General features: G+C 41.0%; 1 protein-coding gene and 1 long non-coding RNA gene across 2 annotated transcripts in view; one reads left to right on the plus strand and one right to left on the minus strand.

The window, feature by feature from the left end:
• Window positions 1-9,963: 9,963 nt before the first annotated feature.
• gsx1 (GS homeobox 1) lies at window positions 9,964-11,156 on the plus strand. The gene is made up of 2 exons (XM_048994650.1): window positions 9,964-10,414; window positions 10,614-11,156. The coding sequence occupies exons 1-2, from the start codon at window positions 10,033-10,035 to the stop codon at window positions 10,961-10,963; spliced, it is 732 nt and encodes a 243-aa protein (XP_048850607.1). The 5' UTR covers window positions 9,964-10,032; the 3' UTR covers window positions 10,964-11,156.
• A 549-nt stretch (window positions 11,157-11,705) lies between these two features.
• LOC125719858 (uncharacterized) overlaps window positions 11,706-12,355 on the minus strand; it is a 2,587-nt gene continuing 1,937 nt past the window's right edge. The window contains exon 3 of the long non-coding RNA XR_007385231.1: window positions 11,706-12,355. This exon is cut by the window's right edge and continues 605 nt beyond it. This is a non-coding gene — a long non-coding RNA (uncharacterized LOC125719858).

Here is a 12,355-nt window from a genome sequence, read left to right on the forward strand (position 1 = left end):
CTCAATCGCTCCAGGAATTGGCTGACCTTGCTTTCTCAGTTGTACGTCTCTTTAGGTAAATGTGTTTGAGAAATAAATGCATATTATCAATCAGTATATCAAGCTCCAAAAACACATTCCCGCATGGTTGTATAACTGTCTGAACCACCTTGGGAAAAGAGCTGCAGAAATATTACATAACTGCAGACTAATAATAGCCCATTATAAACCCCTATAACCCTCAATGGACCCTCTATGTGAAACAGTCCATTCTTTACGTACAACCATCACTCGTGTTCTAGAGGAGACTAAGTCTAACATCGTCACCAGAACCTTCCTGTCCGATAAATCTCTCTTTCTACAAGGTCAAAAAGCCAAACAGAAATAGAGGCACTATTTTCCTGCAGGTCAGGCTCATTTCTGCTCCTGGGGGTCATCTCTGGCATCTCTTTTTGACCTTGTAGAAAGAGAGATTTATTGGACAGGAAGGTTCTGGTGAGCATGAGCGGCACAATACGATAACTGGAATTATGAGCCTGAGCGGCGCGATACGACAACTGAAATTCTGAGCATGAGCGGTACAATACGACAACTGGAATTCTGAGCATGAGCGGTGCGATACAACAACCGGAATTCTGAGCAGGAGCGGCACAATACGACAACCGGAATTCTGAGCATGAGCGGTGCGATACGACAACTGGAATTCTGAGCATGAGTGGTGCGATACAACAACCGGAATTCTAAGCATGAGCGGTGCGATATGACAACTGGAATTCTGAGCATGAGCGGTGCGATACGATAACTGGAATTATGAGCAGGAGCAGTGCGATACGACAACTGGAATTCTGAGCATGAGCGGTGCGATACGATGACCGGAATTCTGAGCGTGCTCAGTATGATGACAGAGCTCAGCAGAATCACTGTGAAAGAGGAATTTCTAGCAAGCATTGCAGGTCTTCTCTGCAGTGAGGAGAGCGGGATAAATGCATTTCTGTTGCCCTGGCAGTAGCCACAGAGCTAATGGAGGATGGAAGGATTAGCCCCTACATGTAAACACAAGTGGATAAATACACTACTCAAAATAATGTACCAAAATAATGTATCTCTACACAGATTCAAGCAAGCTATCTCTCTCAGAGCAAATCTGTAGACCTGTTCTGAATGTAATTACCCACGAAAGCCAGTGTCACAAGAACTGGGATGAAAATGTACACCCTGCCCTCGATACCATTATCACGAAGACACATTCTGATCACGAGGATGTGCTTGTGTGTGTTTGCTTTAGTACTGTGTCTGTGACGAGCAAACAACTCAGGAATGGACCAGTTTTAGATGAACCAGTCTCTGATTGACCTGGTGCTGGGTGGATCAGTCCCAAATAGATAGGTACAGGATAGACCCATTTAATAATAACCCCGTGTGCAGTGCTGGGCACTGCAGAGGCAGACTCTTTCAGACAACCACAGAGCAGAACAAGAACTACAAAATATGTGACTTTTATTGGAGAAACATAAACAAAAGACAAAAAAGAATCAAAGGCATTTGAAGAAAACGAGAGGGAGAGTGAGGGAGGGTCGAAGGAGTACAGAACAAGCCTCTATCCATCACCGCTGTAGAGGCTCCACATTCTCTGCCAGTGCTGGGGGACACACCGCATAAAGCCACAATGGGGGGCTGGACAGGAGGGGCAATGCTCCCCTCCTCCCCCAACCCTGGGTCCATCCCTCTCTCTCCTGCTTTCTTCTCCAACTCCCACAACTAAAGGGGTGGGGATAGGATGGCCTGGGAGAGCAGGTGACACTTCAGAGGGCCTTCATCTCTGTTCACAGCCTGGGGAATGGAAAGGAACAGGGTTAGAGTGACGCCCACTGGGACTGACAGTGTTACGCCCACTGGGACTGACCGTGTTAGATCTACTGGGACTGACCGTGTTAGATCCACAGGGGCAGAGACTGTGACACACACAGGGGCTGACAGTGTTATACCCACTGGGATAGACTGTGTTAGATCCACAGGGACATGTTACATCTACTGGGACTGACAGTGTTACATCCACTGGGATTGACAGTGTTACATACACAGGGGCTGAGAGTGTTACATCCACTGGGACTGACAGTGTTACATCCACAGGGGCTGACAGTGTTGCATCCACAGAGGCTGACAGTGTTGCATCTACAGGGATCAACAATGTTACATCCACTGGTACTGACAGTGTTGCATCCACAGAGGCTGACAGTGTTACATCTACAGGGATCAACAGTGTTACACCCAGATGACTGGCAGTGCTACACCAAGAGGAACTGACACTGTTACATCCATAAGGACTGACACTGTTACATCCTCAGAGGTTATGTTGAGAACAGCACACACAGCTCATCCACCCTTACAGATAGCAAACACAGGTCATTCACCCCTAAAGGGTATATACACACAAATTATCCAAACGCAGGCAATATACGTGGTCATACCGACAGTTCATACAGTAACTAATAAAGCATATACAACACACACATCAAATGCACACACAGATGCACTAAGAAGAAACATCACTTAAAGTCATGCAGACAGCACAATTTTCATAAATTTATTTAGGAAAGAACTTTATCGAGAGTGACCTACAATTGAGGCAGCAGATTCAGATAGAACCTAGAGTGGCTGGGGTTAAGGGACTTGCTCAGGGGCCAAGTGGTGAAATCAATCGACAGGCCATGGGATTCAAACCAGAGGCCTTGTAGTCCTGGGCCTGGAGTCGTAACCCATATACAGGTACACAAATAAAATGGAAAATAAAAGCTGCACAAACTTTAGAAGATTTTGTTTTTTTTCTCCAAACTTCTTGTAAAGACATGTTGAAGTTATTACAACTCTTTCCCTTAGGCACCTGATGCTCTCTATCAGAACAATTTCAAGTTGCTGACCCTCCTTGGCTCTCAGGAAAGAGTTTGGGGTTCCGTCCTCAAGAAGGTAGGAGGGACTTCATTTAATAAGTCATCTACACAGATAGGTTACCATGACAGCAACAGTAGCTCGTGTTGTGTTTGACAAACTGGGTACAAATGGGCATTATTCAGAAAGAGGGGTTCCGTTTGGGTTCTGTAGGGTCTTGGTACTTGGGAGGACCCCTGGCCCGGTTTAGTTAAAAGCCAGTGTTTGGGTTTCTATGGCGATGGGTGAATAGCTGCCCCCCACTACTCTCTCGCCGCGTGGCGCCTCTTCAATAGGCTGCATCTGCAAACTATGGGGCTGAAATGAGCAGTGACCCGTCTGAAACTGCCACAAAAAAAAAATCAACAAATTTTATACCCAGAACTGGGGTCTTTCTCATCATTTACGTCATAATGCAGAAACAAAGGGGGGGACTCTGCTTTCAGATATGGCAGGAGTGGGGGGGGGGGGGGGGCACCTCGCCTCGGTCGTGTTGTGCGAGAAAAGTCAGAGGCCAGAGGGGAAGTGAAAACTGCAAACAAAAACTTATACAAAAGCTGCCATTCCGCAGAGATTGGGTATGAAAAGAGGATATTGGGTTATGAAAATCTTCAGGGGTTTCTATGCTTATGCAAATTTTTCCAGTCATTTATCACCCTGAAGCTGTCAGCGTGGATGCACAGGCCACACCCTGCCCCTCAAAAGCTGCATATGCGTGATAAACATCTTCTGCATTACTGACGGTCAGTATGCATCGACAGTAGGAGGAACAAAGGTGTGCAGTACTGACAACTCATGCTGAGCAATGGGTCTTTGCAGTACTGATAGAACAGTACGGAAGCACCACCTGATGAATGGAGGTGTGCAACACTGACAGCCCGGGAAGTATCTAAAGCACGAGGGACCAAGGTACATTGACTGCTCTAGTAGAATTAGAGACTGGTTTTCGTATAGGAGAGTCAGCTAAGCAACTGAAGTGAACAAAGAGAGTAATGGCAGGAGTAAAGCAGGAGTCGGGTGCACAGACCAGCAACTGTATTTATAATCATGAGCTGTTTTTTTGGGAGTAGAAACAGGAGCATGCATTTCAGTCAGACAGTCTTTGCTGTCTTGCAGTCTTTCACCAGGGAGTACAAAAGTTGTACCTTAACTGTTGGCATGATTGACTTCCAACAGCCTGTCAATGGGATGCTGAAGAAGCTGCATTTGAAACACTCTGTCACAGTTGTGTACTAAACCCCTGAAAGAAGACAGTGAGCAGCCTGCAGGCTTCTTTGGGGCCAAATGCTAAGATGCTTCTATTGTCCTGAGAGAGTTCATTAAATTCATTGGTTTGACCTACGATTTTGAAGACCAAAAGTCCAGTGAGTTGGAAACCCTGAGTCAGCCATACAAATTCTCACACAAAATGGCCCCTGGGCCCATTCAAACTATGAATCTGTGCGTAAAGGGGACCCTTTCACACTATCGGCTGTGATTTTCTTTGAAAGCAAAGAGAAAAGGGGTAGATCTGGAACAATTTCCTACCATAGCAAATGCATTCACAGTGTTTTTGTGACACTTAGCAATATAAACACGCAATTTTGATGTCAAAGGCTGTCGAGAATGGTGTTTGGAGAGATGTGTTCTGAGGAATGTGTCTTCAGTATAATCTCTTTAGTGTGCTCAGTCAGTGGGTCATGTTTAATGTGCTGTGCTCAGTAAATTTTGTTTTTAGTGATGAATTCCTTTAAATGTGAGTATTGATGTAAGCCTGCTTGATAATTTGCACAGTTTTAGTGCACGTGTTTAGTGTAGTTAGTAGTTTTAGTTTGTTTTTGCCAGTTTTACTGGAGTGTTTTTTATGTGTTTAGGGTAGTTTTGTGGCCTAATTGTAATTAGTAAGACAGAAAAAAAATTATGAAATACACTCATACAGAAACATTTTTACTATAACATACAGACAAACACAAAAAGTACATTACAATGAAAACATAATCATACATACATACATACATGCATACTTTTCACACAGTAATGACACATCTATTCCTTTGATGTGGTGACCTTTGAAAATTTATATGGCTCTCTTTCCCCACAGCCCCGTTAATCAAACATACTAAAATTAGACAGCACAGAAGTGAAATTTTGCGTCGTTATAAAACAGACAATATGGTCCTAATACTTTGATGCCTAATTATAGGCATGCGATGAGCACAGATAGAGTCTGTAAAGGGTACAAGCAGCAGAGAGGAGACCCTGTAATGCGTAAAAGAATCACAGAGACTCCATAAATGGAACAAAAGGAGCACAGAGTAGACTTTATAAATGTGCACAAACAGCACAGTGAAAATGGTGTAGAAACAACACAGTGGAAACTCTGTCAATGGTACACAAACAGCACCGTGATGACTCCGTAAATGGTACACAAATAGCGCAGTGATGACTCCGTAAATGGTACACAAACAGCACCGTGATGACTCCGTAAATGGTACACAAACAGCGCAGTGATGACTCCGTAAATGGTACACAAACAGCACCGTGATGACTCCGTAAATGGTACACAAACAGCACTGTGATGACTCCGTAAATGGTACACAAACAGCGCAGTGATGACTCCGTAAATGGTACACAAACAGCACCGTGATGACTCCGTAAATGGTACACAAACAGTGCAGTGATGACTCCGTAAATGGTACACATACAGCACAGTGATGACTCTGTAAATGGTACACAAACAGCACCATGATGACTCCGTAAATGGTACACAAAGAGCACAGTGGAGACCCTGTAAATGGCACACAAAGAGCACAGTGGAGACCCTGTAAATGGCACACAAACAGCACAGCGGAGACTGTGAAATGGTACACAAACAGCACAGTGATGACTCCGTAAATGGTACACAAACAGCACAGTGATGACTCTGTAAATGGTACACAAACAGCACCGTGATGACTCCGTAAATGGTACACAAACAGCACAGTGATGACTCCGTAAATGGTACACAAAGAGCACAGTGGAGACCCTGTAAATGGTACACAAACAGCACAGCGGAGACTGTGAAATGGTACACAAACAGCACAGTGATGACTCTGTAAATGGTACACAAACAGCGCAGTGATGACTCCGTAAATGGTACACAAAGAGCACAGTGGAGACCTGTGAAATGGTACACAAACAGCACAGCGGAGACTGTGAAATGGTACACAAACAGCACAGTGATGACTCCGTAAATGGTACACAAACAGCACAGTGATGACTCCGTAAATGGTACACAAACAGAACAGTGATGACTCTGTAAATGGTACACAAACAGAACAGTGATGACTCCGTAAATGGTACACAAACAGCACAGTGATGACTCCGTAAATGGTACACAAAGAGCAAAGTGGATACTGTGAAATGGTACACAAACAGCGCAGTGATGACTCCATAAATGGTACACAAAGAGCACAGTGGAGACCCTGTAAATGGTACACAAAGAGCACAGTGGAGACCCTGTAAATGGTACACAAACAGTGCAGTGATGACTCCATAAATGGTACACAAACAGCACAGTGATGACTCCATAAATGGTACACAAAGAGCACAGTGGAGACCCTGTAAATGGTACACAAACAGTGCAGTGATGACTCCATAAATGGTACACAAACAGCACAGTGATGACTCCATAAATGGTACACAAACAGCACAGTGATGACTCCATAAATGGTACACAAACAGCACAGTGATGACTCCATAAATGGTACAGAAACAGCACAGCGGAGACTCTGTAAAGTCACTGTGAACACATTTTGTAAACAGCTATGCGAACCGCAATACCACAGCTAATAGAAAATTTAGCTCCTGTATATGAAACTGACATTATATGGAAAATACAGTTACATGACAGGGGTAAAAAGGTGAAATTAGTGTATAGTGTACATACATTAGTGCACATACAAAATGTATATGAAAAATAAATACAAAAAGACAAATAATTTAACTTAAAATATTTCTATTTCTAAAACGATTTTCTGGTATTACTCGTAATTTTTCTATTTTTCTAGGATACTTTCTGAGATTTTGCTTACAAAAATACGTATTCCAAAATAATTTAGTTGACAGGTTAAACTTGCATATACAGATTTTATACATGAAGCACTAATTTATGTTACTTGAATTAAGGCAGTTAAACGGGTAGAGTAATGAAGCGTTTATTTTTTTGCCTGTGCTTTTTCCCTTCGCCTCTAGTCGGCCACCTCACGATAGCGAGAGGTCAAAACCATTTGTCGATCTCCAGTCGGGATAACAAATAAGGATGAGCTTCCCTGAGAAGATTCCCACTGAGTGCGCAGCACCTGCCGAAGTATCAGAAAGAGCGTTTAAAGAAATGTGAATACAAACAATTAAACGCATTTTCACTTATTCATTATAGCCGTTCTCCGCGTGTTTAATAAGCACCACGTGAAGAAACAGGTTTCATGCTGTATTATATCGCTATGTCAGTGTCTAAGTCGTAAGTATGCAAATCCAACAGTGTGTGTGTGTGTGTGTGTGTGTGTGTAAGAGAGAGAGAGAGAGAGAGAGAGAGAGAGAGATACAAAAATTGTATCCTAACACTTTAATTATTGTCTTCAGTACTTCTTTCTGGATCATACGTAAACTCTTCTATTGAGTGGTTTAAATTAGTGTTATGCAAATACATACAGATTGAGTCAAATCAATTCTTCGTTAGATTAGAAGACTATTATTAGGTCATTTTGGTTCCTAATGAAATGAAAATGAAGAAGTGATGGGGCGGGCGCGAGCCAGAACGAGCGGAGGAGGCCTGGCACGCGGCAACGCAAATAATGAAGCGCTCTGTACCTGTAGCTTCTCTTTAAGGGTTTAATTGCTCATAATTTGTCCAGTGCAGACCTGCTATTATGGTGTACCGAAGTTGGTACCAAATTACACCATTTAAACCAGTCGAGTGGTATTTCCCGTAGAGTTGAGAGTTTCCTTTCATTTTGTAAAATAAAACAAACAAGTCCAGTTGTCCTTAGACGGGTATGACTGGTTCTGAAGAAAAGAAAATTAATCTTACTTATCAAGCGATGTAAGACTTATTGTCATCTCTAGTTGCGCAAGAAATGCAGTTTATATATCGTAAAATAAATGATATATAAACAGAAATGGACAATGAATTCAATGGCTAATGTAACAAACTCACAAAACTTATACAAGCCATATAATGAATTGCATATTAATAATAAAAAATACACGCGAATGTTACTTTTAAATCCCTTTATTAGATGGACAGACCGTTTGATATTTTGATCTTAACATTTTTATAAATTGTGTCGTTACGAAAATGGGTTGTGTGTTATGTTATAAGCACATTTTCTATACAATTAATTTTAAAAATAAATATTATATATGCATGCTTATTAAATATGTATATGTGCCATTGTGCAAATGCTGTTATTCAACCACTTTTGTTGTATTATACTTTACGTAGCTAATTATTAATCAATCATTATTCTAATAATTTACTGATACTGGTCATAGTTAACGACAATCATAGTCTAATAATATATCATCAATAACACAATGAACTGATTCACTAATCGGAATAACGCAGATATAATTGTGTATAATTAAATAGCACAATCACGTGAAAAGTTAAAAATTGATATCCTAATAAAAGAAAAAAAAATATTAGGCCTATATCAAGGCCGTTAAATGAGAGAGGATAGGGTCATCAAACCCACATTCCAATGTTTATCCGCACGTTAATAGTCCTCTCGCTTTGAAGGTCTTGTTTAGCGGTCCTAAAGTGAAAGAAAATGTTTTCCTATTACTTACTACAATCATAGCGGGGGGAGCGGGGGGGGGGGGTGCAGTTCGAGCGCCACGCATTCGCCCTCTCTGTCACAGAGTCGCCTTTGTGTGCGCCTATCCGCCGCTGTCACACACTTTAATTCGAGCCTCTTTCTCTCGCATTGAAAACTCTCTACAATGACATTCAATAAAGCCCTGCGAGTGAAAACCTGGTTATTTTTATATATTCTTTCCCGGACCCCGCGGGGGCCCGCGCGCAGGAATTAATCACTGGTTTTTAGCCGCACTGCCTGGAGACTGTGACTTGTCCTTTCAGTGACTAGAAATGATACATTGGCCTAAAAACGGTCAAATACTTTCACACGTTTTAAATACGAACTGGCACTCACGCGTTTATGTGGACGTTTTAATTTATGCATTTATTAAATTAAGTTCTGGTTATTTTACACACACACACACACACACACACACACACACACACACATATATATATATATATATATATATATATATATATATATATATATATATATATATATATATATATATATATATATGGGAAAAGAATACTGGGTAAATACGTAAATCCCACTAGACAAACGTTCTAAAACTGTATAACTAAATAAAAGAGGCCTACTAGCTGCGCAAATATACATTCCATTTCATATTACATTATTTCATACAGAAAACAGACATTGTAAAATATAAACCGAGCACTTCAGTTATTTTAAAAACGCAGTTTGTTTAAAATAGAATAATTTTTATTTCAAATAAAACTAATGGAAATACAACTGTAAATGTTTTATTTCTACTGTAGCAACACTTATATATACTGTAGCCTATATATCGAAAGAGGAAAACGGGTTGAGTAATTAAAATCTTAAATGAGTTGCGGGAAACAAATACCATTTGCTAATTAAACACAGTTCATTACCTGAACGATCAATAAAATCCCCGGAGAGCAATGATGTCGAAAACATATTTTAAAGTAATACTGGTAATGATATACAAGAAATCAACGCTTAAATGGAAGGGGGAGATACCGCATCTTTCGGCGTGGGTGGGGTTGACAAGAATAGACTACATTATGCAGTTCATTTAGTTAACAAGTGAAATAATAGGGAAGCGTGCAGTGTGAATACCGCGAGAAAGGCCACAAAAACCCTATTGAAGGGTCTCGAGCGCTCGCCGCGTAACCGTCACATGGACGAAGCGGGTCCACACTATTTAAACTGCAACATCCCCCTTTCAGCACCACTCCGCTGTCCAGCCACGCCGACAACAGGTCACAGTGATCACGCGCAGCAGAAAACTTTGCGAAGTTTTAGGAAACAATTCGTGAAGATGCCAAGATCCTTCCTTGTGGATTCGTTAATTTTGAGGGAAGCCAATGATAAAGGGAATGAAAATAACCCACCTTTATTTCCTTACGCCGTGCACCCCTCGCACCCTCTGCACGGGCTATCCACAGGTTCGTGCCACTCTCGAAAGTCTGGCTTGCTGTGCTTCTGTCCTCTTTGCGTCACAGCCTCGCAACTACATCCGTCTCCTCCGGCCATTCCGCTCCTCAAGGCTTCGTTCCCAAGCTTCGGCTCGCAGTATTGTCATTCTGCGCTAGCCAGGCAACACACCTCCTCTACCGGTGTCAACCTCAACCATGGCCCAGGGATTTACCAAGCGGCATACTCCGTGCCAGATCCACGCCAGTTCCATTGCATCTCTATCGGTGAGTAATTTTCCACGGAATTATTAGGTTACAGTGTTGGATAGTTTTGATTTGCTAGACTACGTGTTATATAATGCACATGTTGCTCAGAAACATACATGTTTATATATTTATAAATGTCAGTAGTTTGTCTCTGGAAATGAACATATGCTGCTGTCATCTTTTAATTGTTTGCTTGTTTTCTATTTACTTTTTGCAGAGAGCAACAGTAACCAACTCCAAAGCAGCAAACGCATGCGCACAGCGTTCACCAGCACGCAACTTCTGGAGCTGGAGAGAGAGTTCACCTCAAACATGTATCTTTCCAGACTAAGGCGCATAGAGATTGCAACATATCTTAACCTATCTGAGAAACAGGTCAAAATCTGGTTCCAGAATCGTAGAGTCAAGCACAAGAAAGAAGGCAAAACCAGCTCGCACCGAACCGGATCGCATAGCTGTAAGTGTTCTTCCTTGTCATCCGCACGGTGCTCAGAAGAGGAAGACGACTTGCCTATGTCCCCTTCATCATCAGTGAAAGAGGACGCAGAACTTACCGTTACCCCGTGATCCCAGAGACTCAGTCCGAGCTACACCTGTGGAATTCTAAATGCAGCCAAAAAAAAAAAAAATCAACTGTACAGACTTCTGTTATATGTATATAAAAGATATATAAGCAGGGAAGTTTTACATCTCTATATTGCTCTGTTATACATGTTGTCTGCTTGTACTTTTTCCGAAAACGTCAAAAATTTCAATTTTCAATGATGGGTTGCCTATCCAATGGACTCTATAACCGTCCAAAGCGGTTCGATATTTGTATGCTACACATCAAAAATACTAATTAACAGTCAACAAACAGTCAATTTGTTAGTGTTAACTATTTTTTGGAAAATAATAGTCATGTATTTTGTATCTTATGGTAAATATTGTTTAGCTTTATGGCGCTACATGGATGGGCCGGGATCAACAATGGAATGTGTTCGTGATAGCAAATGTTTCATACATCATTCGAATGAAAAAGTTCTGTTGTTGTATCGTCAGTGTAATTGAAGATATTTATTTATTTAAAACAACAATAAAGAATATTTCTTAGAAATACTGTCTCGATTTTTAAAAACTGTTTTTTTTTTCAATTTCAGGCACAAAAGCGCCCGTGCGCGCGCATGACTTTTCTTAGCATCGCTACTAGAGCGACTAACCGCTTTATAATAAGTAATTATTTATAACAAATAAGGCCACAAACCAATTCGTTCAAAACACATTTAATATATTAATGTTTAACATTCAGACATAAAGTAGCTACTCGGTAAGCATCAATATTGTACCCAAATTACATCAAACATGTACCCAAAATATATAAATACATGTATTTGATTCAAATATTCTTGGTAAGACACGTACTAATCAAGTTGACCTCGTTTATCTAGGATATGTATTTGGATACATTTCATAAGTAAATACAATTCTTCTTCATCCACAACTACATATCACCATTTAGTTTCACAACAGTATGATTAACAAAGTGGCAGTTTGTCTCCGCTAACCTTTGCGAAGACAGTCGCATTTGGGGAAAATTCTCTTATGTGCGTATTTCACTCCAGTTTGGGGTACCATAGAGAACAGAATTATGTCACCAATTTCATGTATAGTTTGCACATGGTATAGTACACGTGTCACTGGTTCAAAACGGGCTGCTTATTATACTTTTAACCATTCAATCACATTATATTTCATACAGTACATTTTACCACCAATTTGGCACAACTTTTTCCATCTTGAAAGAAGTTGCCAATGTGGGGGAAATATATTCTCATAAACCACTGCTTAAAAACAATCAAGACGACACATTTGTATTGGACACAGGCTTATAAATAGTGCACTTAAATGTACCAATGACGCATTCCATGAAACTGTATAATGTGATAATGTGTAATTCGTTGCCGACATTGTTTTATAATG

Source organism: Brienomyrus brachyistius, chromosome 24, assembly GCF_023856365.1.
Source record: "Brienomyrus brachyistius isolate T26 chromosome 24, BBRACH_0.4, whole genome shotgun sequence".
In the NCBI taxonomy this organism is placed as follows: domain Eukaryota; kingdom Metazoa; phylum Chordata; class Actinopteri; order Osteoglossiformes; family Mormyridae; genus Brienomyrus; species Brienomyrus brachyistius.